General features: G+C 41.5%; 1 protein-coding gene across 30 annotated transcripts in view; it reads right to left on the reverse strand.

Annotated features, from left to right (window-relative positions):
- The window catches only part of BRSK2 (BR serine/threonine kinase 2), a 282,398-nt gene that overhangs the window by 84,782 nt on the left and 175,753 nt on the right, over positions 1 to 21,863 (reverse strand). For all 30 annotated transcript variants that reach the window (XM_085548415.1, XM_032444841.2, XM_085548405.1 and 27 more), the window contains exons 3-4: positions 16,819 to 16,904; positions 4,881 to 5,021 (exon numbers count right to left, since the gene is read on the reverse strand). In XM_085548415.1, the coding sequence (XP_085404541.1) occupies positions 4,881 to 5,021; positions 16,819 to 16,904 (227 nt within the window). The remainder of the gene's footprint in view (positions 1 to 4,880; positions 5,022 to 16,818; positions 16,905 to 21,863) is intronic.

Here is a 21,863-nt window from a genome sequence, read left to right on the forward strand (position 1 = left end):
TGCCTGAAACCTTATCTGTTTTTAATGCAATTATTTGTACTGGTGCATTAGTATATACTGTCCCTCCCTAAAATCTTTGCCTCAAAACATATATTCGTGTAATCCAAAGACAGAACAGACTGCCAAGTCTGATGACCATGAATGCGCTTGCCAAAGAATGCTACCTGGTTGTGCTTGCAGTAAGACTTAGCCATTTTTGAGTTTCCAGTGGCTTATGTAAAGAGATAAACTTAGGAAAACACATATCCTCTGACTTTAGCTGAGCTGGTAACTTTGTTTTTGACACTGCAGCTGCTGTACTTAATGTTATTTCTCCAGTTTTTTGTACACAGAAAATGTCTAAATTCTTCACTGCTTAGAGCGAGTCTCAGTCCCAGGTACGCAGCTCCTGGATTCAGGCAAAGATTGGCAAATCTCAGTTCTCATCAGGGAAAGAGGGCTCACTTCTAATTTGATGGTCTAAAAGAAAACTTCAAAATCTAAAGACTCAGAGACCCCCAGAAGAAATACCAGAAATCAACACTACTGAATCCCATGGTTTCATGCCCACTTTCACATTTGGAGGGTTTGGGTCATAATTTGAAAGTGTCCAGCTGTGGACACACATCTCTGCATCCTCCTTATAAAAGAAGCAAGGCAAAGCAGGAGGCACTAGGAAGGGGGTACTACCTAACAGGACAGGTTACTCATGGCACCTGGCACTCTTTGGCTTTCTCTGCTTCCTGAATGCATCCCAGATTTCTTCATAAAAGCGTGTTTCCTCTACTGACAGTGCTCTGCAGCTCCTGCCTGCAGTAATATATGAGAGGTTTTAGCACCACTGCTGTGAAATCTCAAAGTGCTATTTTATAAGGAGCCATTTCTTGCCTGCTCCGATGGCAAGAACACAAGGCGAAGCCAAACAAAGCTCTTATTCATTGCCTTAACCCTCTAAGTCACACACCCCCATGCCTATGCACACACACACAGGCACACTTCAACAAGATCCTTGTGCGTAGTCAAGCAGGCACAGCCCCAGGCAATAAAAGGAGAAAGGGACCTCATAATTGTCATTTATCAATATTCATAAAGAAACTGCCTTAACCCCTCCTGAGCTATGAAAAATAAAAACCAGCCAACAACAAAAACGCACCAAAAAACATAACACAAAATGAAACCCAACCAAAATAAAAATAAAATGAAATAATAATCTCACTGCTCATTACCGCAGGGAATTTCCTCTCAATGTCACCACTGCCCTGTGCAGTAATTGGCATTATCTGTTATCTCTGAAGCCGTAATAAGGTTTGCCACGGGGCATTTTCTGTAATCATATTTTTATTTGTCAGCTTGTGAGATACAGACACCAAATATGAGCTTGACCAAAGCACAAACCCAACACACAAAATAAGGATGCAGCCAATCCCAGCTTTTGGTGGTGATGTCACCCCCAGCCAATGCGGCACCCGCCAGCTCGCTGTGCCCGGCTCCCACCTCCTCCCGTGCTGCAGCATTCCCTTGCTGCAAATAAGAGCCTCTTCCTGAGCAAAGTCAGAATTTGCTACCTACCCCAGTATTTGCTCCTACATTGTTTTACAGTAATTATAGGTGGTGCTGAATTAGCAGAGAGCTTTCCCACACTATGGAAGCAAGATAAGCAAAAGGATTATTGATTCGCAGCATTCCAGCTCAGACATCTTAAAGGTACTGATGTAAGACAGTAGACACCCTTTTTTTGGTAGCTTAGGAAAAAATCGTTAGTTACATCCCAAACCTCTGTCCTAGCCAGTCTTATGCCCAAGGGACTCCAGGTTACTCTGCCATTTCTCACACCACTTCTGAGCACATCCAGGTGCTGCAGCACAGCACAGAGCCCTCAGAGCTTGCACAGAGCTGGAAGCAGAGCAGTGCTGCTGCATCACTGAGCTCACCATTCTGCTTGCTGGCTCAGGCAAAGCACCAGGGTAACACAGATACGCTGTTTGCAGGATCACATATAATACCTCCGCACAGCACTGCTTTTCAAAAAAGCACAGCATGGGAAGCCCTTACAGAACTGAGAAGTATGTCATCTGAGAGCTTTTTCCCCATAGGTAAGCATACAACCAAACTATATGTGACTGCACTTCAGAGTGAGATACCTCAAATCTTTGCTTCTAGTTTCCACTAAATAAAATATGAGGACTGCTCAAAAATTAATGCCTCTTTTTTATTATGTTGGCCCATGACAGCAAAGGTGGATACTGGTGGTATGGCAGCAGGTTGAACCTTCCCATCGATATTTCATTACACATTGTTGCCATGAGACAGATGGCAGCAGAGGGGCAGTATGACAGAATGGCATCTGACGTGGAAGTGAAGATGAGGCGAAGATGAATCACTGAATTCCACCATGCAGAAAAAAATGGCACCCAGTGACATTCATTGACACTTGCTGAATGTTTATGGAGACCAACCAGTAGATGTGAGCACAGTGAAAGCTGGACTGCATGGGAAACATTTTCCCAGCACTGATGCCATAATAGCAGCTGTGAAACAGTGGGTCACTTGTGCCGGTGAAGATTTTTATGAGCATGGCATCTGGCTCTTGTTTATTCCTGACAAAAATGCACAGCTAATGGTGGTAGCTGAGAACCTCCTCTATCAAGTAGTGTTACTGTGCTATTTCTAACTGTTGTAGTTTCCATGGAAACAAATACAAGGCATTACTTTCAGAGCAACCTATGTAATAATGGAAAGCTCCTACTTTTCAAAAAACAACATGAGAGCCATGAAAGCACGTTCAAACTCCAAGCCTATTTTGCTTCCTTCTCTGAGCTGCTTCTTCGAAGGTACCTTCTCAGACACAGGTGATCTCTCCATACAGTAGCAGCAGAAGCCTTTTATTGATGCGAGAACTGGGGAATCCCTTCTGATTCTTTGATCCATGAATCCCAATGCATCAACACATTTTGAACAGTGAAAGCTTAATATGGCTACACACTGCTGTAAAAGCAAGCCACAGATACTTCTCTGTGTTTTGGAAGGTATTGGAAGAAGATTGGACGATGATATGGGTCTAGGGACACCAGGCTATTAATCCATTCTGCCAGTGAGTTAGAGGCACACACGTTTAGTCATTAACCAAAGCAGAAGCCTTCATTTTTCAATGTGGTCATAACTGGATAACCTGGCTGATGAGATGATTTGTCATTTCACTGCCCCACGACAGGACAAGGTCAGGCTTCATTGCTTAGGAAAGCACATTAACTTTTATATTCACACAGATGCACACAAATGTATTTATGCATGCTCCGATTCTCAAAAAGGGTTTATGATAACTATTCAGAATATCACACAGTCTAGTATAACACCAACCACACAAGTCTCAGAGTGACCGGGAAGGAAGGAGAGCTTATGATTTACTGCTAGCTTATTCAGCACTAGATGTTAGTAGAGTGGGAGTTGGCAAGGAGACAGGGGATTTACTTCTAAACAAGACTACTGCCTACAATCCAATATGTTTAACAGAGGAAAATGGATTCCTCAAGAGAGACATGCACTCTGCCTTAGAAATTCCACATATCCTTAAACCTGCAGAAATGCTTGTCTGTCATGTTGACAGCCTCACCACAAGCCTTGCTGAGTTTATTATTCAGACATGTCACAAGGCATCCAACAAAAGCCCAAAGGACTGATGTGAATGTTTTCATAGAAACTTCTGTCCGAATTGTGAATCATATTTCTATGGAATATTCTTTTGAAAGAATAAATAATTTCTTTTCAGTATAATAATACTGAATATTAATAATATACTGAATATAATAATAACACTTAAACGTTATTTGAGGCTTCTTGGATCAGATCTCTAAGCCTGAAGCCACGCAGTGAACAGAACAATCGATGTATACAGTCCACCAGTCATTACACTGCCCAGCATACATAAATGCCATTTGTGCTGCAGGTATCTGGTATGTGAGGTCTCAGCACAAAGCTGGGGGTTACAGAAATCTCTGTATCATTACTGAGAACTATCCACAGGGTGATTATGCAAACCCAGCTACTGCAGTATCTAACAGCAGCCCGCAGCCTCCTGCAGAGGGGAATCTGTGGCTGTCTGTGGCAACAAAGAAGCAACCACACACGTAATGTAAATGGTCTCCCCCAGCCAATCTTACTGCAAGGAGCGGCATTTCTGAGAAATAAGTGGGTCAGCATCTGTATAGAAACTGTGTGCTCAGACTCATTGTAACAATTTCATTTCTGAATGTTGATTTCAGTAACATTCAAACTAGCTAAACTTGCTGAAGATTAAGTGGAAACTGGTCCAGTTTAAAACATCACCCAAACAAATAGGATAAACCACACTTTATGTTAAAATAGTCTGATGGGGTTTGTTAATATCAACTGCAGACACATCAAGCAAATTCTTCCCTATAGGAAAGGAAATTAAAGGCAACAATGACTCAAATGCCCAGAAGGGACTTGGTCAAAGTTGCCAAAAGCCAGCAGGTTTCCAAAAACTGAAGGAAGCCATAAAATGACTTGGCTGCATTGGTATCTGTCCCAAGTTTCTTTAGGGACTCACTTCAAAATAGTGTTTGTAATCCTCAATTATTAGCAAATGTCCCAAAGAATGACAGAAATTAAAAAGCTTTCCCACTGTGGTTTTGGTTTTCCTGATCAAACCATTCCCTGTGAATGAATTCTCTTCCAAACATACTGTTCTCCATGAAATGTCTGTTCCTGACTGGTACACATCCTCACAGACAGCCAAGAATTTAAAAACATGCCAGGACTTCACACAATGCCTTTACAGCTTTACAACATTGGTTATTTAACAGTACGTGTCAGGAAATAAGATGCTTTTAGTATGTGCTTTTATGTAACAGGTAATTCCTGTTGGGAATGACTGTACTCACCATATTGAATGACTATGGCAGAAGTCTAAAGCAGAGATGATTTGTCGGAAGAACTTCCTGGCTTCTTTTGGTGTCAATCTTCCCTTTTTTACAAGATAGTCGAAGAGCTCCCCACCTGACACGTGTTCTAGCACCAAGTACCTAGAAAAAAAACAACAACAAAGTCAGGATTTGTAAGTACACCATCACAGCAGCCTCTCACACACAGCTATGTACAAGCATTTTTATATTTGGTCAAGAACCCTTCTGGAAACAAATGAAGAGAAACAAAATTTTAAAAGAAAAAATGGTTAATATTTTTTTAACAGGGTTCTTCTGCAAATTGCACACAAGCCAATGACTTAAAATAGATGAGTATTTTACAGATTTATTGCATTTAGTGTTCAATGGCCTAGTGAGTGAGAAACTAAAAGCCAAAAATGCCTCATAAGGCCAAGGAGGGGAAGAAGAGAATCAGGTATAAGCTTTCAAGGCAGCTCTTAAAGCTACTGTGGAACGCTCGTGTCTTTTAACTAAGATGACAGTTCTTTTATTAAACAGCTTTGGCAAAGCTGTTCTCATGTACTGTTCTGCCTTGGACACTCAGGATCCAGACAGATGTCAACAAACTAAAGGGAATTCAGAAAAAAATAAATAATTTTAAAAAAGAAAAAAAAAAAAAAAAGGTGAACAGTTTAAATTATGAGAAAAGATCAAAAGAACTACATGTGCACAGCCTAAACAAAGGGCTTCAGCTCTTGCAGCTCAACAGCAGTGACTTGCTGGAGCAGCTGTTCCTCCCAGCTCACATGAGAAGAATGTGACACTGAGCAAATAAATGCAGCACAGTGGGGACCCAGGAGGGAGAGAGAAGAGCCCAGTCCTCATACAGCACTCTGGCAATCAAAGAGAGAAAAGTGAAATCTTCTGGAAGGAAAGGACCTGCCATGGATGGGCCATCTTGTTGCTGCAAGTGGATGTAACAAAATACAGCAAAATAGAAGAAAAATAAGCATAAATCTCTGTAAATGCTGCCTAGCTGAGCCTAGTAGCTTCCTTAGGGAAGTAGTACAGCACCATCAACCAAATCTTTGCTACACAACCAGTCATCTTTACTACTAGTATTAATCCAACTTCTCATATTTGAGAGGATGATAAAAAATATTAATCCAGGATACTTTCTTTTCTGTAATTTGAGCAATGTAATCTCAGAGGAAATCTCTGATATGGAAGAAGAGGAATAGTTTTATAAGCTTGGGAGCTTAATAATTCCTGTTTCCAAAGTCTACTAAAGGATGGAATAGCTGAAGGAGTCTATGGAAAGTAAAGTAGTAAACATAGTAAAAATGTTTAATGATAACAGCATTAGCCTTCAAGTTGCAAAAGTGGGACCTGAGCTCCTGTATCATCTGACAGCTACAGTGCAGCAGCCAGGGGTTGTATCCTAGCCAGCAAAAACAGAAAGTGCTTCCCCTTCAGAAATGCAGCAAGGGACAGACATTATCACTGTCTTGATAGCTAGGTAAGGTAGGATGAGAGCATGAAAAGTCAGACAACAAGATGAATTTCTAAACTTTAGGGAACTGTATCTATAGCTTCTGCATTTCTAACAAAATAAAAAACAAGTTATGAAAATACAGCAATATTGACAATTTTTCATTTAAGTGAGCAATGCGAAAAATCTTGACTCAAAAACCACTTTTGAAACATCCAGGTTACCTTCAGTCCCATAAGAGGTGGGTACTCGCCAGACTTGGTACCCAGGAGATAACCATTTATCTGCCTTACCATTTATCTGCCTTACTCTTTCCCAGCAAGATACTGAAACAGTCAGAAGAAAGCTGATGTGCAGCAGCCATGGGTACCATGGTGTCTACAATGTAAAGTTCCAGCACTGACTCCTCAAATCCTGGCTAACAGACACCCCAATAAGAAGGTCTGCTCTATAACTCGTTCTCCCTCTCACACCAGAGAGATCTGGCTAAACATCCCATATGGCAGACCTGAATGTGGCAGAGAATCAGTCCTAAAACTCTCCTTCACAGCTCCTTCTCTAACTGTGCCCAGCAGAAGCTGGATACAGCAGTGAATCTTGCCCCCAACATTCAAACTGATAGCTTTATTTTTTCTGCGAGGAATTTCATGAAGATGATTGTGGTTACAGGCAAACACTACACTTGTTTCTAATGCACAGTTTTGGAAAATTACAGACCCAGCATTTCTGTCACCCACAGCAGGAACTGCAAAGCAATTTATTTTCATCAGCATCATCTTATTAAAAACACTCAACAAAAATGCACTGACACGCTGTATGGAAAATAAAACAAATTGAAAGACAGGGAGCATTTACAAGGTTATTCATTTCTGCTTGCCACCCAGAAACACCAGATATAATAATGGAAGTGAACAGGGGAGAGCATCTGAAAAAGATTTGTGCCTCTGACAAGTCAGGGGACACAGAGAAGCACAGCAACAATGTATTCTGATCTGACAAAGCCCCAACGTGACAGGAGTGAGAAGGACGACAAACACATTCCCCAGTGGTCAAGTACAAGAAATAAATGCTGCGGGGATGGTTCCACAAGCACAATATGGTTATGTTGCATTTCTGAGCTCACATTTGCAGCTGGTCACCCGCCAACCCTATTCCCTACAGTACGATGGGTTTTTTTTAGGATAGCCCCCAACTAGGAGATTTTTGATGAAACAAGGGCATCATTCAGCACCTGCCTCCATCTCTGTGCAAGCCAATGTGGTGCCAGCACATTACATGGCACAGGAGCAGTACACGTGATTTCCAAATAGGCCAAAGAAAGAGGCTGAAAGTACTTCCAAGCGTTGTGCCAGTTCTACCACCATATAGATACACAATCCCCACTAAATGCTATGTATAACTATCTATATATGTGTGAGTAACTCCATAAAAGAACATACACATTCTGAAAGGCTTTCAAGAAGTGTTTTTCAATTAGAATAAGCTAATGAAAGGAAGTACATTATGTCTATGTAAGACTGATGGCATCGGTCACTCTACTGTAAAGAAAAACAACCTTGCTCTGTGATAGCCATTGCAAAGAAGGCTCAAGGAAAGGAAAGGCTGGTGGCAGACATCCCTCCTGCTGGATAATACCGAGAGGGGTATAGCAGCTTTCATAAAACCAACAAGGTCCGAGTCCGGCACGATATCCCTTCACACTCCTGGTACAAGTCAGAATACAAAAAAATCTATGGTGAAGATTCAAAACTCCAAGAAAACAAGAGTTTGGTCTTTCAAGACAAAGGAGCTCAATGCTTAATGCAAGAATGATTCCATCTGTTGGAGAAGAGCAGAGAGATTGGGTGCAGCAACATTCTGACTATTCCCTTTGTCATTTTTACCATCTGTCTCCCAGCACCACCACCTCCCCAGTAAAAGCCAGCAAGTTCCTGACCTCAAATGATCTAACACATAACATATTAGAAACATACATGCAGCTTAGAAAAGGAAAAACCTTGACTCCTTCCTTGCTTCTTGACTCCTTCCTTGCTTCTTGTTTCACTGCAATGAGCCTACTACACTTCATTTCACTTTACTCTTTGTTTACTCTTTTACCCAAACAATAAACAAATAATAACAGAAACCAAACAGTACAGGAAAGGAGGGATGATTTCTGTCTGTAAAAGAGATGGAGTAAGCCAAGATGAATATGCAGAAAGTGGCCTTAGACCAACCCTTGTGCCCCTCAGATTGTGACTATATTAGGAATCAGCAGACTCCCAATGGTTGACTATAGCTTGTTCTGTAGCTTGGGGTGGAAGCTTAATAAAAAAGCACTACACCTCTCTTCTTCATTACCCCAAATTGCCTGTATGCTGCAGATGACAAGATACGACAGCACACAGCCCATCGGTGACACATCATTCCTGCACCTGACACACTGTCTTTCAAGACATTTTAGTCTTTTCCAAATCCAGTGTGTCAGTAGGACTCCTATAAGCACAGTGGATGGTCCATTTTTCCCTGGGAGCTATCAGTAAATATTTGATGATCAACAACAAATTTAAATGTAATTCAACAAAACAAACACAATCCATCATATTTTTGCTATATCCAACTATGCTGCCAACCTGTTAGGGCTGTGAGGATTTGTGACACCATTACCAGTAGTCAAAAGATCCAAAGCTGTTGCTTTTTTTTCTAAAAAACACTAAAAAATTGCAACATTTTGGCTTTCATCTAAAAAAATGAGCACAAATTTCTTCCTTTTCGCCGTAATAAACTAAGACATTGATTTTCATCTTTAATGTCTTTCACTGTCCTAGTATCAGCTCAAACACAAACAAAATCTAAAACAGATTTCTGCCTCATCACTCCATCCCACTTCTTCCTTTACCCCTAGAGGAAACACTGCTTATTTGATTATGATTCAGGATTTATTAATATCTTATAGACATTTTTTTTTTTAATTAGAGATCTAAGATAATTATTTTCCTATTGTAGAATCATACAAGAGTTGATCTGAAAGTAATGCCTTCCATTTTATGATGTTGGCCCGCAACATCAGAGGCAAATGTTGGTGGTATGACATTACAAGTTAAACCTTCCTGCCAATATTCTGTTACATTTTGCTGCTGTACAACAGATGGCAGCAGAAGGGCAGTCAGACTAAAGATCGTCAATCTGACGTATCAAGTCCCATTACTAAACCCTCCAGGTTTGGGAATGCCACCGTTTCTCTGAAAAGTCCATCCCAATGCTTGACCACCCTCTCCATGAAGAAATTCTTCCTAATATCCAATCTAAACTTCCTCTGGCACAATTTGAGGCCATTAATGGCTAAAAATTCTTGTCTAATTTTAGCTAGACAAGTTGTATCTCAATTAATTTATCATCATCTCTTTCATCTTGATATATCCTTGTCCCGCTGTTAGCAATTCAAAATAGGTATCAGATAATCACTGCATTACCATGTACTTAGCTCTCCATTTTGACTGCTCCTTCCGCACCTTCTCTGTCTCCTTTTTTATACTCTATCTAACCCAAACTAACTGCCTTCACTTCCAAGTCCCTCCTGCCCCCTCCCTGTAATCAATCTAGGTTTTCTTCCTCAGTTTTTTGAGGTTGACCTTTGCCTCTGACCAACCTCCACAGCCAGCTTCCACCATCCATTTGTTAAACTTCCAGGCAAACAATTCTGTGCTTTTACAATGCTCTCTACACGTTGTTGTCACTAACCACAGAGCTACGTCTTCAGCCCTTTCCTGAAGGCAGCTCTTTGCCATGATACTTGAAAACAGCTTTGGCTTCTCCATCATAAGGCTTTCAGTAGCTGTTTTATGTTTGTGATTACAGGCTGGCTGGTGTGGAGACCCTCTCTTTGTCCCCTTCCTGTCCATTCCCAGCATAGTAAGGTCTTTTTCATGGTCAGATTGCTTTTGTGCTATCGCACTACAAAAGTATCACTTAAAACAGCCACAGAAATAGTTTTGGTGACAATTCCTCCTTCCCATCTGGTGAGCTGTGTTATGTTTTATTAAAGGCCATCTTCCCCATGCTCCAGGGAACTTTGAGAAGTAGCTCACAGAGCTTCTGTTGGAGCAAAATGCTATCTCTAAAGCAGGACTTCAAAAAATAAACAAGCTGGCTCTGAGCAATACTTGATAAAATAACGTCAAAGACAGTCTATCTGATATGGAAAACCCCATAACCATGCATTACCAGATATCCATGGCAGAACAACAACAACAAACATCCTAGTTATGATTTGTAGAAGCTGGCTGTTAACCATTAGGAAGAACAGTGTGAAATACTACAATTCCTGCCAGATGGGATAGCCCACAGCAGCCCATCACTATGCATCCCTGTGTGGGAATGCAGATCCTGCTTTCCTAGCATTAGAGATGAACAAAATTTATGACACATTCACAGCTACACAAATTAGAACCTCTGGTGCAGCACAAATATTTATTACTATGAAAGCATTAAATGGATCGAGCTTTTTCAATGAAAGCTCATATGGAAACACAAGGTATTTCAGGTAAAGTGCTACAAATATCCAACAATGAAACTGTCCAGAAAGAAGCTTCCAAAGAAAATTCTTTAGGACAAACAAACAAAAAGGCCTGGCAACCCCTCTCCCATGCTACCAATCTGAAAAATGTTCTCTCAGGTGTATATATATAATAACATAAGCATAGCAGGGAAAGAAACAAAAGCTGCCCAGCTCTGACTGACATGCTGTAATTCTTTGACAGCTTTTTCACTGCACTGTTGTCTATTGATTAAATAATCTCTATCAGATATTAAGGCCCTTGTTATTGGCGCAGCCTATAAATTATTCAGAAGTTATATAAATTCTTATGGTGGGCATGAATTTTTAAACCCTAATTTGGAACTGGGCCAGGAGCTCTCTATTTTTATTTCTATTTATTCCTCATCAGCAAGAAAATGTGCATGAAATAGAATTCACATAAAAAGAGTTTAACTACAATCTGCTTGTTTGAGTGGAGATTCTATCTGACTGATAATTATGTTTAGACATGAAGAGACTGAAGGGTTCTGAAGTGGGAGAGACAGGAAGAGTTAATGCTTTTATGCTTGGTGTATGATATTTATGGTGGATTAAAGGCGTTCGAGCACAGCAAAGGCACTGCAGCATCCTGTCAGGGCACAAAAGAAGGCAGAGAGCCGGCAGGGAGGGAACCTCCTCACAGATCAGGCAGAGCTGAGGCAACACCCACCACCTCACTACCACAGGTTTGCCAGTGGCAGTACACCCCCAGGTTTTACTTCTGAGAGCTAAACGGCCTTTAACACCCAAAGCTCAGATGCACACAAAGTTACCTGCTGGGGCCTGAAGGAGAACTCTGGCAACTCAATATGGATGTGGAGTTGCATCTCCTCTTCACCTTCACTCACGTCACAGAACTGCAGCACTCTGGACCTGTTTCCTCCCAAGCCATGGGAGCTACACAAACACACATTGCTGGGCAACGAGGAGAAAACACAGCCAGATTTTTCTGCAGAGCTAAAGCCATGTTGTGCAAGCTGTAGCATTACCCACCAACCCTTCTCTTATGCAGGCCCAGCTCCGTGCCCAGCTGGCATCCATCTGCAGGCTGAGGCACCACCTCCACACTGCTCCCCTCCGTCCCTCCTCATCACCAGGCCCACCTGTGATGCACAGCCCCACACATGCTGGCTCTGCTCCTAACACTGCCTGCCTTGCCCTCAGCCACCTGTGCTTGGAGTTTGTCACAGAAGAAAAGAGGCCAAAGTTGCTGGTTATGAGTATTTCTGTTGTGTTTTCTTTCACTATATCCATGGCATCCAACACCCCACACCCAGATTATCAAGAGTGCCTACCAAGAAACTGATTTTCAGCACTGAGCTCTTGGAAACCACCCCAACGTTCTGAGCATTCATTCTGCCTTTCTTATTTCCCCCCATGGGTGGGCTGAATGCCAAAGTTCTGTGCTACTGGTAACAAAAGAACAAGCAGAACCTTTCTCTTCTGTTTCTCGCATCCTCTGTCACCTCACAATTAGTTTTCAAGAAAAAAGGAACAGAATTACAGCAAAACCCTGCAGGATAGGACCAGCAGTATGAATGCCTCTGCAGACAACACCAGAGCTGTTAGTCTTTGACTCCTGCTGGCAGTCAGCCTTGTCTAAGCCAGGAATGTGAGCTGTTCGCAGGGAGGAGGACATTTTAATTTTGTTATCTGGCTCACTGGGAAGCACCTTCACCTCTGAAATCAGGAGGTGGCGTGTTGTGTACATTGCAGTGAGGCTTGGGCACCTGCCCAGAGCTAGCACTGTGCTGCTGAATGATGAAGGGGAACTGTTGTGCCTGGAAAAAGAGCTGATGAATGCACAGTGCATTTCAGAGAACAGGAGACGATGCCAATATTCTGATGTCCACTCTCAAAGCACTCTCTCTGCTTAAAATGCTGAGTAAGTCAGACCCTAGAGAGATTAAAATAAATGTTCCCAGAAAATTAAAAAGATAAACAAATGCATGGATATAAATAATGGCTATATAAATATCTGTATGTACCTGCAAACAGAAATGCACAGGTATGTATACTGTCATGCTGATAGAAAGGGAATTGAGAAATACAGATACAAACAACTAAAAGAAAAGGGCACAGAGCAGTACGACGACATCTTTATTCTGTCTTATTCCCATTCCCTGCCAAAACTCCCATAATTTAAACTAAACAGATGATGAAATGAGATGGAACAGATGATGCCAGCCCTATCAGGACTTCTCCAGAGTCACCTATAATACTTTGACACATCTGCTTCAGAAGGGGAAGGTCCTTCTGCACTGGACTACATGATGGCACACTGCCATGCTAGCAGCTCCTTCAACAGCCGGACAATTTATTTCATAAGATTAAAAGAAAAATTGAGTTTACTGCATAAGATACATTAAATGTACATTATGTAAATGTACAAGTGATTTAAAAATAAAAACATATAATTGCTTCTTAGAAAAAATCTGAGCCACTCCTGAAGGACAGGTCTTTGCACGTTTCCCCCTATTTTTTCTTCAACAAGTCTGCTAGTAAGAACCTCTGGCTCATTCACTTTGCTAGTGCCATTAATATCGTAAGAACTCCTCCCTTCCTTACTAAACACCATCTAGGGTCAATTCAGGAAAGACCTTTACCATACATAGCACAGAAGAAAGAGGACTATCACCCAAATTCTTGCGGTTTACGTGCAATGCAGAAACCATGTGACCAAAGGAATGCTTCCACTCCAACACACATTAATGAATATGTCTGAAGCTCAATTCTGTTGTCTCTTTGCTTATTCCCTTAGTTTTTTCACATTCCTCATCAATTCCTGACCATCTGAACTTGGTTAGTCACAATTATTGGTGCACATTTAAATTCTGGTGGCTCATTTGACCATTTTCCATTAGGAATCAGCAAAAGAATTCTGGGGTTAGCCAATACCAGGCTGCTTTACCTCACTCTCTATCTTTAAAATGGGAAGGGTGATCCCCTTGATCATCCTTCCAGGCTGTTTTGTCTGTTAACATCATCTATTGGGAGAGAGGGAGGCACTGATTGCCTATAGCTATTTTTAAATTATCTGCTACTGTGGGGACCCAATTTTGCTTGAAGGCTGTCAGTGTGATCACACAACAAATATTAGATAGTCCAACTGTGTGCAATAATGCTATTTTAGCCAACACAACGTATGTCTGGGATGCTGTATTGGTACACATACAGAGAGCTGCTGTGGAGCAGCATTTTCCCCTGTGTACCTAGAACTGTAGTCCATGGCCTTATGGTTAGGTATGACAAGTGAAAATGCAGAATACAGAGTTCAAAGTCTTAGGGCTCATTACTATCTCCATCTTTCCAATCATCTTAATATAAAAAAAATAAAATTTAAAAAAAGAAAAATAACTACTAGGTTAATACAGACATGCTAACAAAGTTTTGTTATTATTTTTTGAAACTCATTTATAGTGTTAAACAAACTATGGAAAAAGAACTTGATTCATGGATGCATTAGGAATCTACTCAACTAAAGCCCCTTTTCACAAATGAAATCATAAACCAAGAGTCAAACACGACTTGTGAAATTAACGTTTATCGAGGAAACACTCCTTGGTGATGCATCGTGATTAGTTTCTGGCACCTGAAATATCGCCCATAATTCACAAGCTTCTCTGAAACGATGCCACTGTCGTTACTGTTGAAATGGCAGGCATGATGGAAAGGTGCTGCCACAACCAGAGAGCAATCCCTCTTTTGATGCTGGTGAGAACCAGAGGTCACTGTGCCTTATTTAGGAATGTACATTCATCCTCACTTCTCATCCCACACACATTTCAGCCTAACACAGGCACTCTTTTCCACTTCTTAGATTTATCCAAGGCTATGGCTGTTTCTAATTTTAAATAGAGAGGCTTGGCAGCAGCACTGCATTATGCCCTTTCTTTAAAATAGTGACTAATAAAAAATGAATTACAATTAGGAGTCATTGGCAGTTTCACAGAATCAGTGTCTTTCAGCAGAGGGACTCAGTGCTTTTGTGGGTAGAGGCAGACAGCTCAGTCTTACAGAGCCAGGAGCTATGGCAGAAAGATAATTTTGTGTGACTGACACAGCCTGCTTTGGAGCCCAACATATCTAGAAGCCTGGAACTCCAGATACAGGTTGAAGATATGGGATGCTTCCCTTTACAGGGTGATTTTCATCAGGAAGATAGCAAATCTACCAGAAAATACAGTCATTTTTTGGAAGTCTTCATGTAAGGCTATTCCCACTGCTCTGAGCACTAGATATTCTTGGCTTGGAGCAAAATATGCCCCAAGCCTTCTGGGAGGGATGAAGGATTACTTAGCTCAGCTATTGCCTCTGCAGGTGTTCAGAGTAAGTAGAAAGCTTCAGTGCTTCTATAATCCATCTCTTCACCTCAAGTCGTTGTCCCTCATGTATTCCTACCTTGTTTTTTTGCCACAATTCCTACATTGTTTTCACCAAGTACACTACACTGACCTCGAAAACATAAGCTGCAGGCTGGGTTTATGCCAGTGCCCATGTGTCTGTGTGCACATACATCTAAATTGTGAAACATTCAAATAAACAGGAATATAACTTCTCTCTTACCTAAAAGAAAGCTGGGGGGGCTGATTTTAACTTCTTGTAAACCAGAATAAAGTGGCATGCACTCTTTCAAATGGTACCAATCTTTCCTTTTCAGGATAAAAGGAGAACATTGTGCTTGTAAAGCCTCATATGTGCTAACCATCTCCTGCACACTGAGCAGACTGCATCTGATCTGGGCCTCTGTTTTCAGCTGGGACAAACCACACTTAATGGAGTCATGACCATTTTTGCCACTGAGAACAGAGCACTCAGTATGCAGCTCGGAGAGCATCTGAGCCAGCCTACACCACGTGCCTGCACGAGTGCACTCTGGCAACCCCACTTCACTGCCAATGGCAGGCTGTGCCCCACAGGAGGATGGGGAATCCAAAACAAATTACTGACTGCTCCACTAAGCGAACCTTTTGGCACAGAAGCCTCACTTCCTAGAAAAGGAGTTCAGTGGCCCAGTAACAAGGCTGGCTGAAAAGCTCATGAGGGACTGTTACTTTCATTCAAAATGCTTTCTTTGGGTAAACATTTATTCCCTTCTTGCATTGTGACATTGAGGAGAGGTCACTGACGGATGCTGGCTTTTAAAAATTGTTTAATTCATTTAAACACTCTCTTCTACTTGCAATAACCCGCTAAGAAGATGAAAATAACATTGAGTTTTCTACTGGTTTGCCCTTTTCCATTTGGAGAGCATTGATTTTTTTTCCTGTTGTGCCAAGATTAATATGGCCTGTTTGTTTGACAACAGATTCAACGTGTCTAGTGCCCTGTCAAGCTGAAATGACTCTGTCTGTGGACAGCATCCCTGCCTGGCACTGCAGTGATCTGAAAAAAGAAGGCTTTGCTAGTTAACTGCCACTGCAAAATCATGAGGACGTTTCAGTAGCCTTCAAAAATAAAAATTGTTGTTGATAGCATGTTTAAAATACTGCTGGCAAGCATCAAGAGATTCAGCGAAAACTATTAGGCACAGGAGGATATCGAAATTATTCACTTAACAGTCTGTCACAGTTTTGATTGCAAATGTTTCCTGATAGTACAGGTACAAATCTTCAAATGTTCCTCCTCTCTTGTTGGCTGATAGAAAACATTGGTTTGTTCTCTCTCCTCCATTTTAAGTAGGAAAATGAAACAGCATATAAGGAAAGTAGAGAAGAAAATGAGAAAAGCCAGTAAAATTTCTTTCTGTTTCTTACTCATTTAAGTATCAAACATGGACACCGGTTAAGAGTGCAAATACAACGTGCTCTGCTCTTTTGGAAGAGCCAGCGAGGTCCAAACCCCCTCCTCTCCCTCCCATCCTTCCTCCTTCCCTTCCCCTTTCTCTGGCAATAGCCAGTAATACCTACAAATATTTTTTATTTTCGTAAACGTCATGCAGCTTTAAAACATGGGGATGCTCTATCAACTTCAGGATGGCTATTTCCCGCTCCACCTGGAAAAAAACAAACAACAAAAAGAAATACAGAAGATTAGAAGCTAAATATTGGAATGCATCATATATCATAACACATTTTCTTCCCACTTACCTATTTCCCACTTCTCTTGATATGCATAGGATTCTTCAACTTATAACAGTATTTAACACTAAATAAATACATACATTTATTAATTATTTGGTCTCAGCACTCCCTGCAATGCAGGGCAGAAAAATGGCAAAATTTCAAAGTTGAAAGAAGAGTCCCAAATCAAACCAGTGCCAGGAGCTCTAGGAGTATTTGAAACTACTGCTGCCTCACCACCCAAAGCCCTGACGTATCCTCAAAGTACAGAAGCTCCAGCATGGCACTGTGGGCTCTCCTGGCTTCTCATATGCACAACTGGCCACACTGCACTATGCACTGCATGCTCCATCGATATGAGAAAATTCCCATCCTGAAGAACTGGCATCGTATGTGGGGGAGAAGAAGGGCAAAAGAGTATTGTTATTTCAGAGCTTCAGAACTGAGGCAGAGAATGAGAAAGAAATAAAAGAGGTGACATAAGAAGTACAAGATACAACAAGAAATTAAACCCAATTACTGGAGCTTTGGTGTTCAGAGCCTTAAGCGTAAGACCTTGTTTTCTCTCAATTCCCAATCTGCCCAAGCAGAGCTACTTCTAAGAGCGTCTTCAACACTGAGTTAATAAGTTGTGACTAAGTCTCTGTAATTAGCACAAGTCTTGTTCTTACCCAAAATTCCTATCATGACTGCAGCGTGGTTTTAACTTGAAATTACTAAGGGTATTCATTAGAGATGAAGTCAGAGCAGCTCCTCAGCTGCTAGCAAAATTGCTCAGTGCTGCTCAAAGCCACACTGTGACTGTTCTGATTTGACCCAGGCTAACTTGAAGTGAGCTAACGTAGAACTGTGGAGACTGTAGATAACTGAAATAAACTCTGCAATAGCATGGCGTCTGAGCAGCACAGAAATTTCCAGGAATCCATAAAGTCAAGAAAATGCCCTAAAGAAGAAAACAAGAACAACTATATAGGGCTTTTTTTTTTTTCAGTTCTTCAAATAAATGATTGTCTTGAAGCTGCTATCCTAAGAATCCAAACACGAACAAACTACAAAAGCATCCTTGAACATCTCCTCAGCAGGGCTCAGACAAATAATTAGGAACTTGTTCTAGTATAGCCTTAGTTCTTGATGTCATTTAATTTCCTGAGATATCACCCTCTACTAAACCTGAACACAGACAACTTTCTTTGAGTGCCAGTAAGATACTCAGCAGGAAATTAGAAAGTGCTTGTTCTCCAGCAATAAGAGGAGGAGGATCTCCTGGCACATTGGCTATCACCCCAGATCTCTCTTCCTCGATGCTACCACACAAGAGCATCACACCTGGCCTTTCTCATGTATCAGGATGGAGAAAAGTGTGTTTTTTCATGTGTCAGTCTTATTCCTTCAGAGACACCACTGCAGACTCAAAAGAGACTCACTTCCATGCCTGTGATCTCTGGAAACAGCTACTACAAGGAAGTGAGGAAAAGTGTATCAGGAGGCTCTACTGGAACTGTGTATGTGCATCAGTGTGTACACATGTAAGCACATAGCATTTTCAGAAATAGTATTTATTCAGAGATACACAGTACCTGATGCTGACAGCTCTATAGGCATAATTGGCTCAGGACTAGCACTCAGATGAAAGCCACTTATACAAACAGGAAACAAGACCTCAGTAGATCTCAACTGAACAGCTACTCCAACAAAACAAAATGGCAGGAGAGCTAATTTATGTAATTTTTGTCTCCTCTTCAAAAAAACTTGTTACTCTTTTACCCTATGGGATACAGTGACATTTGCAGAGAGCTTGCGTAAGTTGGATTTGCTTCAAGGATGAGGAGAAGCAAAACAGAAAAAGCACCCACTCCCCTCACAGTTCTTCCATAGTAATCAGATTCAGACATCAGCATCATGCACCAAAACTGCTCAGAAGCTGAAGCTCCCACAGCACACTTCCCTTTGGATTAGCGAGACCCCATAAGTCAAGGGGAACACAACCACTGCTCTAGCTATGGCAGTGGTCATTCAAACCCATTCTCCATCCTGTGAGTTTCCTGCAACTGTACAATGAAACTCCCTGTAGATGTGCTAAATGATTGCATTGGAGATTCACTTCCAAAAAACCTCTTGGTGGGTGCTTCAGCAAAGCACATTCAGACCAAGTAAATGATGGATAGCAGCATCTCGGCAGGGTCCTGCTTGGCTACTGTCCTAAAGCAAGAGATGAGGCAGTGATTTATGAGTGCTGCTCAGAGATGGCGATTCAGTTATAGTACTGCACGGCCTGTGTTCAGTAAGAGAAAATTAGACGAGAAAAAGCAAATAAACCGGGGATAAAAACCAACCTACCCTTCAAAGTGGGACCCTGTACAAGCCTTCAGTGAGAAGGAGCTTTATGAAGGAGAAGTCTTTATACTTCTCATTCTGGGCCCGCTGACAAGACACTGGCAGCTGTACTGCATCAACAACAAGAGACTCCCAGGTCTCTGAACAGCCAAACTGATCTTCCTCAAACATCTTATGGCAGTGCCCCGTCTCTTCTCTCTTCCAAAGAAATATGAGGGTTCCCAGAAACCAGCAGTGGGCCACTTTCTCAAAGTGACTGCTGCAGCTTTTGTCTTTGGGTGGCTCTCGTGGTTCCTTTCTCACAGAGAAGCCAGAAATTGTTAAGTGCTGGATGCAGACTGTAGATCTCAACAGCAACTTTACTGATGGAGGACCTGGCACCAAAGGAGTGGTGTCACCTTCCTACAAAACAGAAGAGGCCTTATAAAGCAGGTAGCTTTGCCTTCTTCCCTAGAGCTCTGGCAGCTATTGCCATGTCTGTTTTTGTGCACTGCTGTGCTTTCAGGCCACACAGTGCTGTCCAGCTCAGAACTGGCAAGGACAGGAGAGCATAGAAACCCTGCAGGGGTGTTTGCTGTAATGCAGAAGCAATTATCAGAAAACAGGCCAAACTCAGAATAGCCTGTCTGGGGAGGCTCAGAATCTGTGCTAAACAGTACACATGGAGAAACATTTGCATAGTAGTTAAAACAAAAAGGAAAAAAAGTGGAGCCCTCTGCATTACACAGATACCAGGGCATGTGATGGGATCCCAGCAATAGCCTGGGCTGCCTGATACCAGAGCAGATTACTGGCTGTGAAGCACACCAGTGCCTTGGAGCTAAAGGGTAAAGCAGTGGAAGTCTGTGCAGGGCAAATGGAGACACACTGCTAACTTGTAACCGTGCAGGTGCCAATTAGAGGCTTTAAAAATCTATGCAGGAGGCTGATTTGACAGGATGCTCCAGTGATTCAGCTAATGACAAAGAGCAACATGAGGGCAACACGACCCTTAGAGGAATGCTGCAAAGCTCCACTTCCTCTCTGCCGCCTCTACTTCACCCTCCTTCTCTCCCAGAGGAATCTCTCTTGTTTAAACCCATCTCATCAGCACAGTTTCCACAGCTGACAAGTGCTCTGCTCCCTCGCCTTCCAAATCACAGACAAACATGGTGCAAATTCACATACAAGGCAAGGAGAGCAGGTGGAGGGAGCCACGCGTGTCATCTTCATCACATATGTCTCAGTGATGAAGAAAGGTTCCTTCCCTCTTGTATCCGCATTCAAATAGGTGACCTGGCTGGTGAGGAGCAAGAAAGCCCTGCAGGCTGTGCATGTGTTTTGAATTCTTCCTAATGGGCAAAACTAAAAGTACCAGACAGCAAGAAATGAATCTCTTCCAGCTCTCCAGAAAGTCTGCGTTTTTGCCATACCAATTCATGTTCCATGAACAGACCTTACAGTCTTTCTACTTTTGCTACCGTGAAGCTTATGTGGGTCTGAAAGTTAAAAATTATTTTAAAAATGGCTCACTTTGGTGATGACCAAAGTTTGCTTTTCATCCTTTTCCATAATAACAGAATAATAATAAAAAAGACTATTCTTGAGAGTACAACATTTAAATAGAAATAGTTTTATACAAGTTTACAGTTGTAAACCCAGCATGTCCCTATCCCTGCTGTGGGGATATCATTCTTCCAAACAAACTTAAGTCATTACTATAATGTAAGCAATATCATACTGGACTCCTTGTATCTTTACTTTCATTGGAAACACAAACAGGGTAGAAGTGGAAAAGAACAGTTCTTAAACGATGAAACATTACAAGATCTTCCTCTGCAGCTCTGCGTTTAATTGATATTTCACTTAGTGAAAGTGGCCTTTCATTACATTTATCCCAAACTTCTTCAGCAGGTCATTATAGAAGCAAATGGAGAACCACAAAAGTTGGCCACCTACAAGAGAGTATTTCCTGCTGCTATTCCAGCCATTAGCTTCAAATTTCTGAATATAGCGAGCCAGATTCAAAGTGTATTGAAGTCAACAAAAGACATCAATTGAATTAAGTGGGCTTTGAATCAGACCTTCTAATGATCATTAAGTGGTATCTGGAAGAAATCTTCTATTACACAATTTTGACTAATTAAACGCTTTAACATGAATTCAGGTTTTCCACTAAGTACTAGCAATTATGAGAAGATTCTATAAAAACTGGGTAAATGAGGAGTGGAAACTAGATTTAGATATACATAGAATCAGGCAGCTCGACAATGCTGCACAAAACACAACAAACAGACAAAATTACTGGAAAGCTGAGCAATTCTTCATTTTATTGAAAGCTCTATTATGGGCTCGTTCTATCACAATTTTTGTTTGCATGTGTGCTTCTCAAAGTTATTTCCCCATAAATGAAAATGAAAATAGGTATGTGTTACAAACAAGCGAGTTGCATATTTGATGTTAAAATTTGCATGTGCAAACTTTCATGCCATGAATCTTCGGTAGGGAACTCATTTTCCACAAACTGCTGCTATAATAGAATGTCAGTTTCCACTTGTCTTTATTGAAACAAGTATTTT

This window comes from Coturnix japonica, chromosome 5, assembly GCF_054131305.1.
Source record: "Coturnix japonica strain WE chromosome 5, WE-NBRP24, whole genome shotgun sequence".
NCBI classification, from domain to species: Eukaryota; Metazoa; Chordata; class Aves; order Galliformes; family Phasianidae; genus Coturnix; species Coturnix japonica.